The 20791-nt window shown below is 41.5% G+C and overlaps 1 protein-coding gene across 2 annotated transcripts in view; it reads left to right on the forward strand.

Moving 5' to 3' along the window:
* ndst3 (N-deacetylase/N-sulfotransferase (heparan glucosaminyl) 3) overlaps positions 1 to 20791 on the forward strand; it is a 123489-nt gene that overhangs the window by 96299 nt on the left and 6399 nt on the right. For both annotated transcript variants that reach the window (XM_088341388.1, XM_088341389.1), the window contains exons 7-12: positions 11811 to 11993; positions 12068 to 12164; positions 13987 to 14110; positions 15600 to 15774; positions 17250 to 17420; positions 17492 to 17601. In XM_088341388.1, coding sequence (XP_088197514.1) covers positions 11811 to 11993; positions 12068 to 12164; positions 13987 to 14110; positions 15600 to 15774; positions 17250 to 17420; positions 17492 to 17601 — 860 coding nt within the window. The remainder of the gene's footprint in view (positions 1 to 11810; positions 11994 to 12067; positions 12165 to 13986; positions 14111 to 15599; positions 15775 to 17249; positions 17421 to 17491; positions 17602 to 20791) is intronic.

The raw sequence follows: 20791 nt of genomic DNA on the forward strand, positions 1-20791 counted from the left end.
TTGATGGATGGATGCATTGGCTTTGATTAATGGAATGGTTCTTTGATGCAAGGGTTCCTGGATGTATGGGTTTCTGGATGGATGGGTTTCTGGATGGATGATTGGGTTCTGAATTGATGAGTTTATGGATGACTGGATTTGATAGATAGGTGGATGGATGGATGCATTAGCTCCTTGATTAATGGAATGTTTCCTTGATGCAATTATTCCTCGGATGAATGGGTTTATGGATGGGTTGATGGATGGATGCATTGGCTCTTTGATTAATGGAATGGTTCTTTAATGCAAGGGTTCCTGGATGTATGGGTTTTTGGATGGATGGGTTTCTGGATGGATGATTGGGTTCTGGATTGATGAGTTTATGGATGACTGGATTTGATAGATGGGTGGATGGATGGATCTATTGGCTCCTTGATTAATGGAATTTTTCTTTGATGCAATGGTTCCTGGATGGGTGGGTTTCTGGATGGATGGATTGGGTTCTGGATTGATGAGTTTATGGATGACTGGATGTGATAGATGGGTGGATGGATGGGGTCATTGGCTCCTTGATCAATTGAATGGTTCTTTGATGGATGAGTTCATGGTTGGATGGATTGGGTTCAGGATGGACATGTTTTTGGATGTATCATAGATGGGTGAATGGATGGACGCATTGGCTCCTTGATCAATGGAATGGTTCTGTGATGCAAAGGTTCCTAGATGCATGGGTTCCTGGATGGATTGGTTTGTGGGTGGATGGAATGGGTTCTGGATGGATGGGTTTATTGATGGCTGGATGTGATAGATGAGTGGATGGATGGATGCATTGGCTCCTTGATTAATGGAATGGTTCTTTGAAGCAATGGTTCCTGGATGGATGGGTTTGTGGATGGCTGGATGCATTGGCCTCCTGGAACGGATTAGCACATTTACATTCAAAGGGTGTCCCTACTTACAAATGTTTCAGTCCCAGAACAACTTAAATCTGTAAACAGAGGTACCATTGGACATGCATTTATGGGTGGATAGATAGAATGACAGCTGGATGGATAGATGCACAGTAAGCCCTGGGTAGATCAATTGATGAATCAATTGATTAATGGTTGAGTGATTGGTTGGATAGTAGAATTGATGAATGAATGATGCAGGACTATGGATAGGTTGCCACATGGAAATTACAAGGTTCTTCATATAGTGGAGTAAAGGTATTGTTCTGTGTGGGATTAGTGCATAGTTTGTACAGGTGCTTGAAGTACTTGCAAATGCTTGAATTCTGAAGTTGGGTTTTCAAGGTCTGGACAATGTTTACATTTTGGTTTAAGTGCTTTCAATTGCCATGTTACTTGGCAGTCTGACCCTACAGACCATGCAATAAAAGAAGAAAAAAAAGTGCCTGCTCCGGTGGCTTGTCTTTACGGCAAAATCATGTAAAGTGTCATCGCTCCCTACTGGTTGCACCCAAGAGGACAACTCTATTTAGAATACCAGCTCTTTTGGCTCGCCTCACTGAGAAAAGCCGTCTTTCGTCACCCAAACGTCTCCTCAGATCTTTGTTTTTTTCATGATATATGACCATTAATAAAACATTATACAACAAATTATTTAGTAAGTAGTAATTTCATATGTTTTGCACGGGATCCTTGAAAAACGTGTGAAATATAAATTAGATTACTCACAGATCTACAAAAAAGAAAAAAAGAAATACAAAACAATTTTAGCTTTTTGCACGAAGAACAGATTTAAAGTCGAATAACAACATTAAATCCCTGAAAATGCAAAACAATAAAAACTTTTCATTGCTAGAATCAAACGATAAAATGCAGAAAAAAGTTACAATTTACAATTATTTTTTTAATGAATTTAGACACAGATTCTCTGAAAAACATGCAAAAAATATACATTATGATAAGTTAAACAAAAAGCAAAAGATCAGCAGTCTCTAAGATTGAATGCAATCTTTGAACAAATCAATCTCATTAAAATTAGTCCAAATTTGCCTAATTTTTCTGCTTTTTATACACACAGTCAGTGTTCCCTCTGAGCTGCGTGCATACGCAATTGCGCACTGCTCGCACATTCTCAGCGCACAAGAAAATCGAGCCAGCGCACAAAAATCAGGGCTCAAAATTACTTATTAAGAAGCGACTTAAGTCAAAGTTACAGTGCATGAGGGTATAAATACACTGGTTCCCCTGACGTTGTGTCCCAAATGCGGTATTTTGAAGTCGAACGAAGTTGAGTAAAGTTAGTAGAGTATGTAGAGAACCGGCTTCTTCGGCTCGGCTCACTAAAAGGAACCGGCTCTTTCGGGTCCTTAACGGCTCTTCAGGTTGTTTTTGCTTCTTTAATCCCAACATGACCAAATATTAAGTAAAATTAAGCACAAAATGACTTAAAGGAAGGGGGGAATAGAACAAAAAAGAAAGAAATACCAAAATGAAAAAGTAGTGAAAAGCTGAGAAAAAAAGAAACAAAAGGAAGAGAAAAAAAGAAGGAAACATTTAGAAAAAAGCCAGAAAAAAAGAAAATAAAGAAACGTAAAAATTAAAAAAAACACAATGAGATTTTTTTTTAAAGGAATTTAAAAAAAAAAGAAAAAAAACCACAGAAAAAAGAATACAAAGTTTGTGTTGCATTCAAATAATTTCCAATGATATGAATCTTGTTGTCAACATTGTACTTCCACTAAAAAATGTGATTAAGTACAGTTCTCTATCTTTCAACCGACTCAATAAGCCCCCAAAAATGTTAATATTATGCGACAGAATATATCAGGAAATAAAAAGAAATGGATATCTTGTGAAAGAATTGTAAGAACAAACGACGTTTTCAATAGTACATGAGTCAATTCACTCAAAAGAGAAAACAATTTTGCATTGCCGGAAACGTAACTTGATGTCATGTTTTGGACATGTTTGTTAATGACTTAGTTGCCACACTTGGGATTGCTGTTGCTCACTGTTGTTTCAAGCGTTGCTCACCGACTTTGTGTGAACGCTCAGACCCGTAAGGAAAATTACAGGGAACATTGCACAAAGTACATGTTTTCTTTTTTTTGTCTTCCTTCGTGAACTCCATTTTTACCCAACAACTATAGATCCCTCTCCGTGTTTGTAAGTATGACATAGTCAAGCGGCGCCTGCATTGTTGAAGCAGATTGGCAGAATTTATTTCAGTTTATAGCAGCCTGTTGACACAAAAGGTTGTAGATTATAGATAGGGAAAGCTAAAATAGCACAAGGTATGTGCTAGCAGCAAAAAGAAACTTTATTTTAGTCACCAATATTTTGATCGGTGCTGAATTGTTTCTTTAGAAGGTACTGGGAAAAAAAAGAAAAAAATGGCATTGAAAGTGCTTGAATTTGGCCATGCAAAAGGCGCATCAACCATGTTACAGTCTCTTGGCTGCGGCAGTGATGACGGGATAAAGTATTGACGGATGGAGGGACGGAAAAGTCGAGCCCTATACACACTCAACTCAGAACAAATCAAATAAGTATTTCCCCCAATCATGCACTCGCTCATGTTAGCGGAGGTTACAACTCGACGACATGTTTTTCCTAATCCGACAAGATTCTTAGATTTATGCCCGAACGAGTGCGCTCCGCGCATGCATGTGTGCGCTTCTGCGTGTCGTGGTGGATTTTAAAGAACATGCATCAGCAACACGCTTCATCAGAGCATCTAGGTCAGCGCAAAGCAGTAAGCTACAGCAAAACCTAAACTATAATGTTTTAGACCTTTAGATGATATTAAAAACTTGGGCGTTGTTTTCGACTCTGAGCTCAAGTTTATTCTACATATTAAAAACATAACTAAAATTGTTTTTTATCATCTCAACAATATAGCCAGAGTCCGCCCATTTCTCTCAGGCAAACACGGAGGTACTGATGTATGCTTTTATGTAATTTATGTTATTGTAATGCCTTGCTCTCTGGTCTTCCCAATAAGAGTACTGCCACCTTGTAGCTATTCCAAAACGGGGGACCAGGGGATGAATCACTAACCCCAGTTTTAAAATCACTGCATTGGCCCTCTGTGCGTTTCAGGATCAATTTTACGGTGCTTTGACATGTTTTTAACTGTCTTTATGGTCTTGGACCGTCCTATCTGTCTGATTTGCTTTTGTTGTATCAGTCCTCGTGGTCCCAGAGATCCTCTGGCAGCAGGTTGTTAACTGTTCTAAGGGTGAGGACCAAAAGCTAAGGTGAAACAGCATTCAACCACTTGGGTCTTCATCTATGGAACAGTCTGCCGGAGAATATCAGGTCACGGGGGCAGCAGCCTTAACAGGGAAGCCCAGACCTCCCTATCCCCAGCCACTTCTTCCAGCTCATCCGACGGGATCCCGAGACGTTCCCAGGCCAGCCTAGAGACATAGTCTCTCCACAGGTCCTGGGTCGTCCGCGGGGCCTCCTGCCGGTGGGACATGCCCGGAGGTGTCTAGGAGACATCCTTATCAGATGCCTGAGCCACCCCACCTGGCTCCTCTCAATGCGGAGGAGCAGTGGGTCTATACAGAGTCCCTACCGGATGACTGAGCTTTTCACCTTATCTCTGAGGGAGGACCCAGCCACCCTGCGGAGAGAAGTCATTTCAGCCACTTGTATCCGGGATCTTGTTCTTTCGGTCATAACCCACAGTTCATGACCGTAGGTGAGGGTAGAAACGTAGATTGACAGGTAGATTGTTTTTACCATTAAAATTAATTAAACTAAATTCAATTCAAAGTGTTTATTGTCCTATGCACAGTAAAGAACCCCGTTTCCCTGCACAATCAAATTCTTACTTCGCTGTCCACACAGTTGCCAGCAAACAATAAAATGGAAACTAAGAAATGTTTGGCATTGAGACTGAGACTTTAACCTTCCGAATGATATTTGGAACGATGCATTTGAGTGATTGGTGACACGTATTTGCTTCTTTGCAAGCTTTCGGAATGTTAAGGGGTAATAAGTTTGACTGAACTATCTGACTGTTTTGTCGACGTTCCCATTGTAGTGCCTTATAATCCGGTGCGCCTTGTGTATGGAAAATATAGGACCAAAAACTATTTTTGGGGGGGTGCGCCCTATAACCCGGTGCGCCTTATAGTGCGGAAAATACGGTAGATTTGATTTGATAAACACGCGGCGACCGCCATCGACGGCTGTGCTGGCTAACGCCATCGCCTCAACAGCTCCTATCGACGACCGTGGACGTCAACGGCAGTAAAGGAGTACGTTTTTGTCCCGCATCTCTTTTCAAACCTTTGCTTTATCCCAAGGTTGACCCGTTGATTTCTTTCTAAAAAGGGCTCTAAATGGCGAAGAATGAGTCACGGCGGCGCTCGATGGCGAACGGGAGAGGAAAAAAAAATCATTGCAGGATTCGTCCAATTGAATTGTGAGCCGCAGTGGCTCCCTGGGCTTTGAGTTGGGGTCTTCCGCTGTGTCAAGTGGCTTTTTCAATTCGGATCCACCAAGGTTATATTTTTTAGGTTCTTGTTTTTCATTTAAAATACTACTTGAAAATGGATGAGTTTGTTACTATTGGACGAGTGCAAACGGGATTTTATAGAATGACAGTTTCTTGTTCAGTGTTGATTTTAGCTCTGAAAAGCGATGGGTCCCGGGGATTCGCATGCTCAAAAATCTATGGGTCCCAACACAGATCTATGGCTCCCCAAAATTGAGTGTGCTCCATGCCCTTACAAACTGTCGTATTTTCCCTTACAAAATACAAAAAAATCTTTTTTTTTTTTCATACATGTTTATTTATGTAGTTTAACATGTTGTATTGTACATGTGTTTCCTTATATCATATACTGTAAATTCCGGACTATAAGCCGCTACTTTTTTCCCAAATGTTCAGCCCTGCGGCTTATCCAGTGAAGCGGCCAATTTATGTCATTTTTCTAGCGGACGCTTTAGGATTTAGACCGGTGGAACACGTGCGTCGAGGACTTTAACTTCTTAGTTACTTACTTACTACTTACTGTCTGTATGACTAAGGTTCTTTCAGATGGCGGGTAGACGTCTCTCACAGTGGCAGTTATAGGGAGGAAGGAGAGAACGGTATACCGTTAATTTAACAATTACGGTATACTTATTTAACAGATACGTTTGGTGCGTTGTGAGTGTATTCATAGTAGCGTGTTGGTACCTTTCAAAGGCACGGTTTGGAATGAAAGTTATATTATTATTATTAAAACTCTCTCGGTGTACCGTCTTTCTTTGTAAATATGTGTAACCATGTATATTATGTATTTGCAACTGTATATTTTTGTAATGTATTTATTTGAATTTATACATTACTGATTTTCACGAATAAGAAAGAAGGGGCGGAGCAAACGTGGGCTGATGGGAACTGGGGGACGGGTAAATGTGAGTGTTTGTGAACGCGGGAGACAATATTGGATATATATTTGTCCCACCCTTACCTTTGGAAATATACACTTTTTTTCCCTTGGATTACTTTCAACGGGCACCCCGACTCTGCAGGTATGCATCAAATGATAAGTAGCTTGCTCTGTTCTCTCCAAGTATCGGTCCGGAATTGCAGTACCTCTAAGAACGGTGCAATTACACTCATAGGTTCTTGGCACTTTGATTAGGATCTTGACTCAGTTTCCTGGCTGGTAGCAAGTGTCCCGGCTTATTGGCTTTGAAATATATCATGAATCGACTGATAATATACAATGGATAATTGCTTAAGGTAATAGAATAATACATCTATATAAACTCCTACCGGTCAATAAAATTGTTCAATCAATATAAAGCCATTAATTATTGTAAATTGTTCAATCAAAACAAATCCATCATTTAATGTGGACGCATGCGGCTAATATACCGGTGCGGCTTGTGTATGTAGAAAGTCGGTTTTCCTCCCGAATTGCGGTGGGTGCGGCTTATAATCAGGTGCGCCTTATAGTCCGGAATTTACGGTATATCGTTATGAACATTTTGTTGCTCGACATGAATGAGGTCTATTATATAAAAAAAGTTCAAAAATAAAGTCGCTTGGACGTTCACTGTACAAGGAAAAAATAATAATTAAGTAGTATAATACATTTTCTTGTTCAAATGATTCATTCATTTTCTGCATTAAATTATTGTTGGTAATATACTGATTAAAAGGGATCACCACAAACCTGTCTTTTTTCATTTTCTCCTTTTATACTTCCTTTTATTTTAACTTCTTTATACAACATCATCATTCGTAATATAATGCATCAAAGCAAGTGAGCCGTCTCTCACAGTGGACATGCACCTACGATGAAAATCTCTGACCCCTCCATGATTTCTAAGTGGGAGAAATAGCAAAATATCAGGGTTTTCAAATACTTATTTTATTCACTGTATACCACATGTATATGATTCTTTTTTATTTTCTTTTTTAAGGCAATTATTTGCCAGTGGAAAAAGAAAAATTGAATGTAGAGACAATTATGTTACTCCTTTGAATCTTTTCAACGACCAAGGTTATTTTTTTTCTTTCCTTTTCTCTTCACTCCTTCCATTCTTTCCTTTTTCCTAAATCGCGCTCCGATTCCAAACGCAATCAGCCTCCTTTTCTCCCTCTATTTAATTTGAGAGCCCATCTCAAACTCTATAATTAATGTTTCCATTTTCGCTTCTCCTTCCTTCTGACCTCATAAAAGCGTCATTCGGAACTAAACATAAATCCGTTTTTGATTTTCACAAAAAAAAAAAAAAAGGACGTCTTATTTACATATGTGTTTTCCTAACGTGCAAGCGTCTGCTCGGCGCCGGCGGCGACGTTTCTTTTCACGTGGAAAGACGTCCCCGGCGAGAAGTCTGTCTGGTCCAATTTTGCACGTCCCCGAGAATGAAAGCGAGGTTTCTCCCGCGTCGGTGATTCATCGGCTTGGGATTTAGCGGCTGAGCGCTTGAAGATTTTCCCCGTCGGAAAAGAATTGGGCTGTGAGAGGCCGACGTCGAGGAAACGAACCTTCGTCCTTTGCAAATCGAATAGGAATGGATCTGCTCTTTTCAGCCATTTAGTGTACAACAGGAAGATATAACCCCCCTCATTTTTCCTGACCTAACAACCCGGGAACGCCAGATACATAATAATAATAATAATAAAAAAATGTCATTTAGAAAATAAATGCATTTATGGAGAGGCACAGACTAACCATGTGAGGAAAGGGACCTGAAGGGGGCTCATCCACACCGACAATATTGGCTGCAAACGGCCTCAGAATTTTGTACCACACCCTACCAGTGTATTGCCCACGTGTAAGTATGTATATATATATATATATATATATATATATATATATATATATATATATATACATACATACGGCGGCACAGTTCTAAGGTCTTGGCAACCTCCTGTGTGGGTTCAAATCCAGCTACCGGGCTTCCTGTGCGGAGTTTGTATGTTCTCCCCGTGCTTGCGTGGGTTTCCTCCGGGCACTCCGGTTTCCTCCCACATTCCAAAGACATGCATTTCAGGTGGATTGGCCGGTCCAAATTGTCCCTAGGTGGGAATGAGTGAGCGAGTTGTCTGTCCCTGTGTGCCCTGCGATTGGCTGGCAACCAGTTGAGGGTGTCCCCTGCCCACTGCCCGATGATGGCTGGGATGGGCTCCAGCACCCCCGCGAACCTACTGAGGATAAGCGGTGCAGCTAATGAGATGAGATATATATATATATATATATATATAGAGGGTTGGGTAGGGTCACTTTAACTTGATTACTTTCAATGACTTTTGGATGACTCCAATACCAAATATGCTAATAAAAGACAAAAAAAACTAAATATGAATAAAATGACTAAATTTTGGCCTGCAGGCTTGGGGAGTAACGGAATACATGGAACGGCAAAAATGATGTTGACAAGCTTTTTGGATTTATTTTCATTTTGTTTCTGCGCATTTTATGTTCGTTTTGCCGGAGATCAAAGAGATCAAAGCCATGAGAGAAAGCTTACCACGTGTTGTGAGTCATAATCTTATTCATATTTAGTTTCTTTTGAGTTGTATTAGCATATTTGGTATTGGAGTCATCCAAAAGTAATTAAAAGTAATCCAGATGATGGATGGATAAAGGGAAGAATACAGCTCATAAAAAAATGCATGTGTCAAATGAGGGAAAAAAAAGTGAGCAAAAGTGTCTGCCACTGGAACGATGAATATTATTGACCTCAAAATCTGAATATTTTATTCAACAAGATCTCGCGCATCAATATGGCGAGCCTTTGGCGTTCACGACGGCTTTCTCGGTCGGATGCCGATCCGTCATAAGTTGTCGCTTTCTATCCGGGCGGGCTCCGGGCTTGAACGCGGGGTCCCGGCGGTCTTCTTTCCTATGCAAGCGTTCACATCTGCAGACCCGAATATTCTGACACGCCATCCCTCGTGCAAAAAAAGCCAACCAATAATTCATGTCGTCACGGCTAATCTCACTCTTCCCTTCCAGACATTCATGCAATCCGAAAAAGGGACACATTGCAGATGAGAACATATTTATTTTTATCATTTTTACTTGTGTGTTGAGTAAATCGTGCTTTTATACTTGGATTGATTTCTTCGCTTTTTAACTGTATGATTAAAGATGTGGATATTCTGTGTAATGATCCCGAGCTCCCGTACCTTGTCTTTTTAATGCACGGATGATTTGTTGTCTTGTTTTGTGTTTGAATTTGTTATGTTCGAAATAAAAGTTTCATTCCTTCACACCAGTGAAACCAGGAAGATGCACCTGTACAGATGACTAAGTTAAATTATTTAAAAGATGATTGAATTAATAGGTAAAAATCAGAAGAAATACTGATTGGAATAAGAAAATGATCTGCCAGTGGAACAAAAAAAAATGGAATATCGATAGAAAACGACTAAGACGAATAATGATTAAAAAGAAATCGATTACATGGGAGATGTTGTGGATTAACTGTAAGTCAGCTTCGAGCTGACAACAGAACTGATAAAAAACATCTGGATGTTATAAAACAATGTTGATACAAGAAATACCAAGATGTTGACTGAGCAGAGTCGGGGAGGGGGGGAAAACACTGTCGAGAAAGAATACTTTCGGTTCAGAGGAAAACATTACGAAACCACGAGGACGCAGTATAAAAAGCCCACCGGCTCTCAGACGGACTTTGAACATGGATGAATGTTGTTGAATGAATAACGTTCCCTTTTTGCCATATTTCTGCGTATGTTTTGGGGCGACGCCCAACGACGTTCTCTCCAAAAGAGACTAGGGTATCGCTTGTTAAAAAGTGTAATTTACTGTTTGAAAAAAACTTAATACTGCTAATATTATATATATATATATATATATATATATATATATATATATATATGACATCAGTTTTTTTCTTGCTATGGTACGTTTTTGGTTGATGCTGTTTATTTGATACCAATAACCTCACTCACTAGCTTTGCAAATATGATCAATCCCATTTACAAAAACACATATGTGACTTCCACCCCAGATTGGTTACCTTTTAAGTGGTTTTGCACTTATGTGAAAAAAAAAAAAACCCCTCCAAAATTTGTTTTTGTTTATTTCAGGAAGATTGAAAAACACTAATGTTACACCCAAAGATGGATTCCGGACGTATCGTTTTTTTTTTTTTTTAACATGAATGCAACGATACATTTTATATTGACAGGTTTACAGTTTGATTACTATTTTTGATATTATTTTTAGTCTTTAGTATTTGATTATCAAATGAATCAATCTGCAACGATTTTATAGTCTTCTCCTGTTTTCTTTGGAAGGTCAAAATTAAATGATTCATCCTTTCCCCTTTTTCAATGTCTACTAAAGTATAAGTATATTATGATATATTATAAAGTATGAGTATATTATAAGTATATTTCCACAGTTTTTCCTTTGCTTTCTCACTCACAAGCACAGCCACTCCTTCTCTAGCATGTCCGCCCGGAACTCCAGACCTTCTACCATACAGACCTCCAAGCTGTAATTCACCCTTTCCTTTCATCTTTGTTTCATTCAAGGCTAACACATCAACCTTCCTTTTAGTCATCATCCTTCCAATCTCCTCTTTCTTCCACTCAGTCGCTTTACTTCCACATCCTCTCACATTTAGTGATCTTATAACTACGGTTTGCGAGACCTTTCGGTCTCCCGCCCCCCTTTCTTTGGCTTGCTGTCTCTTAGGGAATAGAGATAGAGAGGAGAGGATCCCCAGTCACCTCGCTCCCTCCACTTTAATCGCCTCTTATGACACACAGCGGACCATGGTGGGAGAATTCTCTTATCTCTCACAAGGAGAGGGCCCCCTCACCACAGGGACAAAGAGGTCTAAATATAATGGAAGCTAGAGCTCTTGTTGGTGATAGAAAGGAGTGGAGAGGTGTTGTGAAAGGATAGTGGGATTGTGGACGTGTTCTTAAGGATGGGCTGGGCACCCGTATGATGCGGCAGGGGTAAACCAGTGAAAGCTGTCGGGCCCTGCTGTTGAACAAAAGAGTGTGTTGTGACATGGCCGCTTTCTGGTGTCCCCTTTCATCTGGAGGGACGAAAGCATGACCAACCTAGGTGCCGAGGTGCCTAACTTGTTTGGGTGTTTGGGCAATTGTGTTGGCCATTGTCCAAACATTTTTGTGTGTGTGTGTGTGTGTGTTTTTTTTCCAATTTTTTTCCCTTTTATTTTCTTTGTTATTGTATGTGTTTGTCTTGCTCTCGGTCACCCCTCTTGAGGGATATGACCAAGGTAGATAGATAGATAGACTAAAGTATAAACTTATCAAATAGTATAAACAACGTTTTCTAATTTCTGAATGATAAAAAAAACATCAACTAAATTGTGAAACAGAAGTCTTTTCATGTTTTTTTTTTCCAGATCAGCATTTTCATGACTCACCTGTCCAACTACGGCAACGATCGTCTGGGCTTGTACACTTTTGTCCACTTGGCCTCCTTCCTTCGCTCTTGGACCAATCTCCGTCTGCATACGCTTCCTCCTCCTCAGCTCGCCGGCAAATATTTCCAGTTGTTCCCTGAGCAAAGGGATCCGCAATGGCAGGTGCACGGACGTCCCTGGTGTTTTTTTTGCCACAGTGTCGCGGTCCGTCGTAATTCAGAGTTTGTGTTCGGCAGAATCCCTGCGACGACAAACGGCACAAAGATATCTGGTCGAAAGAGAAGACTTGTGACAGGTTGCCCAAATTCCTGGTGGCGGGACCACAGAAAACGGGTAAGGTCGGGGGTTGTGTTGATGTGCTAAATCATTCTTCCATCCATCCATTATCTACACCGCGTATCCTCAGTAGGGTCACGGGGGTGTTGGAGCCCATCCCAGCAATCATCGGGCAGTGGGCAGGGGACACCCTGAACTGGTTGCCAGCCAATCGCAGGGCACACATGGACAGACATTTCGCTCATTCACACCTAGGGAAGATTTGGATTGGCCAATTCACTTGACATGCATGTTTTTGGAATGCGGGAGGAAACCGGAGTGCCCGGAAGAAACCCACGCAATCACGGGGAGAACATGCAAACTCCACACTGGAGGTTTGATCACATGACCTCAGAACTGTGCCGCACACGCGCTAACCACTGTGCCGCTTTGCTGCCCGTTTTCAAATGCAACCACAAGAAAAATATTTATTCTTTTATAAATGTAATTTTGCTCTTCTTTTAGTACTTTTGGGGATATTTTATTGGTTTTGAACCTACGTTACTTTTTCAGTAAAAGCAATAAAATACGAATAAAGAACTCTTTCTAAAATTATTGTAGCAGAATAAAAGCTCATTTTAATTATTCCATTTATTTAAAAAAATATTCATTATTTTCGAGAATTTTCAATTTCCACGATGCATTTAATGTACGTTTACGTTTTGTAGCGTCATGAATTTTGTTAGCTTCTTTTGAATCTCTCTTCTTGGGCTGAGGTTTTGGCTTGATTCCTAACCACTTATGCATTTTTCTTGTGTTCTCTGTGCGTCTACTTTGGAAAATGATATGAAAATGCACGACCCTTTAAGGCTCTGTAAAGTCCGGAAGCACGAAGTCATTCTATGCGGGCTTCTGATTGGCTGCCGAGTATGCAAATTGTCAAACAAAATCGTAATAAAGCAATCGTTTGAAAAAAAACGTTTTTTTTTAATGTTTTTTAAGATGTACGCCCGACGTAAAAGATGTTATTTCAGACACTGGTCTCGAACCAGTGACCTTTCGCATTCCAAGCGATTTTGCCAACCACTGCACTACGCAATATTCACAGTGTAAAACAGAACTTATAACGTTTTGTAGCGTCATGAATTTCGTCAGCTTCTTTTGAATCTCTCTTCTCGGGCTGAGGTTTTGGCTTGATTCCTAACCACTTATGCATTTTTCTTGTGTTCTCTGTGCGTCTACTTTGGAAAATGATATGAAAATGCACGACCTTATAAGGCTCTGTAAAGTCCAGAACCACGAAGTCATTCTATGCGGGCTTCTGAGCATACTACCGAGTATGCAAATTGCCAAACGGAACTCCCGAAATTTTGAAATCGGAATAAAGCAAACGTTTTATTTGAGAAAAGAAAAAAAAAAACCCATGCGGAGAGGTTCTGTAAGTTGTACGCCCGACGTAAAAGACGTTATTTCAGACACTGGTCTCGAACCAGCGACCTTTCGCATTCTAAGCGATCTTGCCAACCGCTGCACTACGCAATATTCACAGTGTAAAAATAGAACTTCTAACGCAATGTTGTCCGAATCCCCTCACCAATAGCAAACATTCCCTCATGACGTTTTTTAATATTGCATCTCATCGTTAAGTGTCAGTTCATTAAGTGTATGACGTGGTTGCAAAATGAAAAACCCGCGCGGGATCGCCCGGCTTATAACGCCGCCATTTTTACCGCCATAATTAGCGCTTAGCGTGCGGGGCGCGAAGGTCTCCGTTATGTCGCTAATTAACCGAGTGTTGATACCTTGACGAGAGGTCACCATGGCAACTATTTTCGAATCCGATCCGTCGGAAAAGGTCGCAGCTAAATGGGAGTTTGTGGTCTGTCCATTTTTTTTGCAGGGACGACGGCGCTTTATCTCTTCCTCCTCATGCATCCCTCAATCTCCAGCAACTTCCCCAGTCCCAAGACGTACGAGGAGGTCCAGTTCTTCAATACCAACAACTACCACAAGGGGATCGACTGGTGAGCACGCGCAAATAAAATAAAATAAAAGAGTAAAGACAGTACTAGTAATAAAAACATGTTTTGTTTTTTTGGGGTGTCAACTTTTTCCCTTCAACAAAAATGCAGAAATATTACAACGTAAATTCCAGACTATAGGGCGCACCTGATTATAAGCCGCACCCACCACATTTTAAGAGGAAAACCAATTTTGTACTTACACAAGCCGCACCTGTATATAAGCCGCACGCGCCCACATTAAAAAATGTAACACAAACACAAATTTAACCCAAACCAAACTTTAAGTGCTGCGATTGAAACTGAATGTCCTTCATTAAAGTACACCGTCCATAAATCACAGCCGGCAAATTGAACGGAAAATGATACCGGTACTTAAGGTTTGTGCAGACCTGCAGAGACCGGGTCCCGTTGAAAGTAATCCAAGGAGAAAAGTGTATATTTCCAAAGGTAAGGGTGGGAAAAATATATATCCACTATTGTCCGCCGCGTCCACAAACAGGTCTCACCTTTACCCCACTTCCCGTCACCCCGCGTTTGTTCCGCCCCTTCTTTTTCATTCGCCTGTGCAAAACATATCAGAATAGGTGTTTAAAATAAATACAAATAAATACATTACAAAAATATACAGATGCAAATACATATTATACATGGTTACACATATTTACAAAGAAATACGGTGCACCGAGAGAGTTTTCAAAGCTTTAATAATAATAATATAACTTTCATCCCAAACGGTGCCTGTGACAGGGCAGTTAATGGCAGCAACACGCTCGCAACACAGTAAACAGGTCTGTTAAAAAAACCTACGGTACTTGTAAAAATCACGGTAAACTGTCCTCATCTTCCTCCTTAGAACTGAAGCCATCAAAGTCGTCTTCCTCTGTGTCGGAAAGAAACTTTGTCATATAGACGTCGTCCCACGCTCCCGCAGCCGGACTCGCGCTGTCACTGTCGCTGAAACTTTCATCCACTCCTGATTCTGTGCGCTCCTCTCCGTCACGCAGCAGACCGTCTTTTCGGAACCCGTTGGTGATGGTGGATTTTTTGATGCTGCCCCACGCTGTCAGGATTCACTGGCAGACTAACGAAAAAGTTGCCTTTCGCATGCGGCCAGTTTTAGTGAAGTTGCAGTCTTCCTCTGCGCATATATTCCACCGGTCTAAATCTTAGCTTTTGTACTCGAGTGCCGCTGGCGGCCGTTAGAAAAATGACATAAATTGGCCGCATTATTGAATAAGCCGCAGGGTTGAAAGTTTGGGGAAAAAGTAGCGGCTTATAGTCCGGAATTTACGGTAGGTATCACTGCCATCAAAGCTGCTCGATACCGCTTCGACGCTCCACTCCTGCACACCATTTTCATTGCCATTCACATCTCTATACATCTATGTTCCCTTTTCCTCGGGGCTCGCCATGAACAACATCATTTTCCGATTTCGCCTCCAGGGGCAAAAGGAAAAATCTAAGTCACGTTATCATCTCTTGCCTTTAGGTACATGGAGTTTTTCCCCGTCCCCTCCAACGTGAGCACAGACTTTCTATTCGAGAAGAGCGCCAACTACTTTCCCTCTGAGGAATCCCCGCGGCGAGCTGCGGCGCTTTTGCCTAAAGCGAAGATCATCACCCTGCTCATCAATCCCTCCGATAGAGCCTACAGCTGGTACCAGGTGCATAAACTATCCTTATTTTCTACGAATTTTGGGTCTATTTGGACTTCACACGGATTTCCATTCCATTTCGAATTATTGTAATAATGACAAAGCAATGAGCTTAATTTTTTTCTCCATTATTCTCTTACTTAATATTGTTATCATTATTACATTTGACTCTGCGATTTGTTTTCTTTTCTCTTTTTCACTCTCTAGCCACTGTAAACATAGTCTGTAAAAAGAGATACTAATTATCTGCTTAGGAGGTAGTACAGTGAAATATTTGACATGAAAACATTGACGGACGGTGTGCCTCGGAACCTTTTTTTATAAATAAAAGTGTACCTTGGTTCGAAAAGGGTTGAAAAAACACTGCTGTAAAGGATGTCAGTTTGCACGGACACGCCGCCGTTGGTTTTCTGCAGCAAAAGTATTTCCAAACACTGCTTGTGAACCATACGTTTCGGACCCCTGGGTTGGGGTAAGGGTAAGGAAAAGGTTAAGAATTAGGGGTAAGGCTAAGGGTTAGGCTTTGTTTAAAATCTCTGAAGGTGAAGTACAGTAATCCCTCGGTTATCGCGGTTAATGTGGACCGAGACCACCCGCGAAGTAGCGGCGCCCCTTCAAAAATGCTTAAAAAAACGTATACAGTACACTCCCCCTGTATACAGTACGCTATATAGAATACGGGTAGAGAGAGAGAGAAAGTGAAATTCATGTTATAACAAAAAAAAGTAAAATATGTTGTATGTACACAGAATAGGACTGCGGCGAAACCACTACGAAGCATTCAGTATGCTTGTATTAACCGCTCTCAACCACATGCAGCCATCGCAGCTTATTTCGCTTGTTAACACTACCGGTTACATATTGAAAATAAAAACAGTGAAAATGTGATATTTGATGAGTGTTTGTGAAGCGTTTTGGGAAACAACAGTTAAAAAAATGGTCTGTGTTCATTTTAATGAAAGTGAAAGAGCTACCTTCTGACAATAGCAACATACTTTAGCTAGCGGCATCGAACGGGTTTTACAACAAACACACGAAACCACACACAATTAGCCGTGTTTAGGTAGTACAGGCAACCGCTCGCTTTTGGTATAAAGAAGTCAAACTTGAGATGAAATTTGACAGAAGAGAATATACTTAGCCAAGTTCCTCCATGATAAACAGCGCCACATAAGAAGGGGGTGAGGTGGGAGGAGTGGAAGGGGGGGGGGGGGGGGGAGTGAAGCGGTAACTCACCATGACTAACCCCTCCCCTTCACAATTAGAGTGTCCACACCGTGGCCTCAGTTGACATAAGCTCGCGCTGGCTCAAGTCACTAAATGCTTTGATTGAGAAGGTAAGGTATATTTTTTAGACCCGCGAAGCTCTGAACCCACAAAAGTGGAACCGCGAACTAGCGAGGTTCCACTGTAGTTGTACTTGAATACTTCTATGAGAATAATGACACAATATCATCGTTTAATTTTTCGGGGGGTGTCCCTAGCACCAGCGTGCGCACGAGGACCACGCCGCCCTCCGCTATTCCTTCTACGATGTGATCAGCGCCCGAGGAGGAGCCCCAGCCGAACTGCGTTCCCTGCAGAACCGCTGTCTGCACCCGGGCCTCTACGCCACGCACCTGGAAAGGTGGCTCACCTACTACCCACCTGGACAGGTAGAATCGACTCCACACGTTTTCTCGTCTTTACTGGTCTGGCTTTTAACATTTTTTCGATTGACGTATAGCTGATGATCATCGACGGCCATCAGCTGAGAACGGACCCTGCTACTGTCATGGATGAAGTCCAGAAGTTTCTGGGGGTCACCCCTCATTTTAACTACTCTCAAGCCCTTACGTGAGTCACTTGTCCTACATCCTATCTGCTTATGTTTTTTCAATAATGTTTCCCATTTTATATTATTATGTTAGGATTGCATTTTGGAGAAGAATTACATTAAGGTTAGTGTTAATCAAAGGGTTAGAGTGGTGTAGGGGTATGGTTAGTCAAAGGGTTAAAGTATGGGTAGAGTTAAAGTAGGGAGGGATAGAGTTGTGTAGGGTAGGGGTATGGTTAGTCGAAGGGTTAGAGTAAGGGTAAAGTTAGGGTTGGAGTAAGGGAGGGTTAGTGGTATGGTTAGTCGAAAGGTTAGAGTAAGGGTAAAGTTAGGGTTACAGTGGTTTAGGGTAGGGGTATGGTAAGTTAATGGGTTAGAGTAAGGGTAAAGTTAGGGTGGGTTAGAGCGGTGTAGGGTAGAGGTATGGTTAGTTGAAGGGTTAGAGTAAGGGTAAAGTTAGGGTTGGAGTAAGGGAGGGTTAGAGGGGTGTAGGGTAGGGGTATGGTTAGTCGAAGGGTTAGAGTAAGGGTAAAGTTAGGGTGGGTTAGAGTAAGGGTAAAGTTAGGGTTACAGTGGTGTAGGGTAGGGGTACGGTTAGTCAATGGGTTAGAATAAGGGTAAAGTTGGGTTTGGAGTAAGGGAGGGTTACAGTGGTGTAGGGTAGCGGTATGGTTAGTCAATGGGTTAGAGTAAGGGTAAAGTTGGGTTTGGAGTAAGGGACGGTTACAGTGGTGTAGGGTAGCGGTATGGTTAGTCAATGGGTTAGAGTAAGGGTAAAGTTAGGGTTAGAGTAAGGGAGGGTTAGAGTGGTGTAGGGTAGGGTTAGTCGAAGGGTTAGAGTAAGGGTAAAGTTAGGGTTACAGTGGTGTAGGGTAGGGGTATGGTTAGTCGAAGGGTTAGAGTAAGGGAGGGTTAGAGGGGTGTAGGGTAGGGGTATGGTTAGTCGAAGGGTTAGAGTAAGGGTAAAGTTAGGGTTACAGTGGTGTAGGGTAGGGGTATGGTAAGACAATGGGTTAGAGTAAGGGTAAAGTTAGGGTTGGAGTAAGGGAGGGTTAGAGGGGTGTAGGGTAGGGGTATGGTTAGTCGAAGGGTTAGAGTAAGGGTAAAGTTAGGGTGGGTTAGAGTGGTGTAGGGTAGAGGTATGGTTAGTCGAAGGGTTAGAGTAAGGGTAAAGTTAGGGTTACAGTGGTGTAGGGTAGGGGTATGGTTAGTCAATGGGTTAGAGTAAGGGTAAAGTTGGGTTTGGAGTAAGGGAAGGTTACAGTGGTGTAGGGTAGCGGTATGGTTAGTCAATGGGTTAGAGTAAAGGTAAAGTTGGGTTTGGAGTAAGGGAGGGTTACAGTGGTGTAGGGTAGCGGAATGGTTAGTCAATGGGTTAGAGTAAGGGTAAAGTTAGGGTTAGAGTAAGGGAGGGTTAGAGTGGTGTACGGTAGGGTTAGTCGAAGGGTTAGAGTAAGGGTAAAGTAAAGTTTAGGTAAGGCTTGGTTTATTCAAAGGCTTAAGAGGGGTTGGGAACCTTTTTGACCCAAAACCCACAATAGCAAAAGTATTTTGATTTTTTTTTTGGGGGGTGGAAGAGAGCCTCACCATATATTTGAAAATTAAATTTAACAAAACTGCCGAACTCGCTCTGCAGACCAATGCTAATTCTTCAGCAAATTTAATTTCACTGTGTAATGTTTGGTGATTTGATAAATTATTTGAATTAACAAGAGCTGTGTTCTATATCAATATACCAGTTAAAATTTGTCTTTCTCCCGCAGTTACTTAAAGGTTTTGGGGCTTATTTTGATGGTATTTTTGTCCTAAATAATGGTGCGAGCAGAGTTCTAATGTAAAAATGCCACAAAAAAATGCAAACAAAAGATACCAAAGTGTTTGTCCTAAATGCAGATGGCGCTGGGGGGAGGGTTACACGCATCGTGTGTATAACTCCGCCCATTTCTACCACTCACCTAATCAAATTACTCTAGGAGCAATGCTAGAGCTTTTGGGTGCTTCAAGATTGTTTTGTGGCTTTTCACCATAAAGTGTTGCAATAGTGAACATATATGGATTAATGAGCTTCCATATAAAAGACTTATTTAGCAATTTACAGCCATTTACAGGTGTGGGACCTAGACTGTAAACTGTAGTTAAAATTGTGTCCTATATGGACTGAACCCTTTCACAAGTCAGCATTGTCTCAATTTTGCACCTGCAACAATAGGCTCTGCATGTTAGAATACATTAAAAGATTGTGCTAGTTCTATTTTTTTCTCCAAGCCCTACTTTCTAGACCCCTGTGTTAGAGTAAGGGATGGTTAGGGTCAGATTTAAGGTAGGTAAGGTTTAGGGCTAGCCGAAGGGGTAGAGTTAGGATTAGGGCTAAGGTCAGTGTAGCGCTAGTCAAATGGTTAGGGTAAGAGTATGAAACAGGGTAGGGTAAGGGTTTGTCTAAGGGTTAGAATTTGGGTAAGTGCTAGGGTTAGAGTACGGAACAGGGTAGGGTAAGGGTTAGGTTTTTTTTTTTTTTGTCATACTGTTTTCACTTGCCCATTCACAACATGTTCAGACATTTTTGTAAATGTTTCTGACTAATGACATTTATCGTATCATTACTTTCGCACAATTTAAGTCACCGCTGGTAGAAATCTCATTAACAAGAAAAGAACACACACAATTACATGAATTTCATCTCATCTCATCAACTACACCGCTTATCCTCAGTAGGGTCGCGGAGGTGCTGGAGCCCATCCCAGCAATCATCGGGCAGTGGGCAGGGGACACCCTGAACTGGTTGCCAGCTAATCGCAGGGCACACGGGGACAGACAACTCACTCGCTCATTCACACTTAGGGACAATTTGGACCGGCCAATTAACCTGACAGGCATGTTTTTGGAATGTGGGAGGAAACCGGAGTGCCCGGAGGAAACCCACGCAAGCACGGGGAGAACATACAAACTCCGCACAGGAAGTCTGGAGCTGGATTTGAACCCACGCAGGAGGTTCCCAAGACATGAACTGTGCCGCACATGCGCTGCCCCTACATGAATTTCAATATAAACAAATATCTGTCCTTCAGTCATCTGTCATTCTTCATCTTAAGATCTATCGATTTTCTGTTCACTGTTTGTTTTTTTTAAGGGTAAAAATGAGTTGAACCGATCTTGAGTCATTGCAAGAAAGAGAAGTTTTAAGTGGTATGTTTGTTGATTTTGGGACACGGG

This window comes from Urocampus carinirostris, chromosome 8 (genome assembly GCF_059441175.1).
Source record: "Urocampus carinirostris isolate Australia breed hairy pipefish chromosome 8, RoL_Ucar_1.0, whole genome shotgun sequence".
Taxonomy (NCBI): domain Eukaryota; kingdom Metazoa; phylum Chordata; class Actinopteri; order Syngnathiformes; family Syngnathidae; genus Urocampus; species Urocampus carinirostris.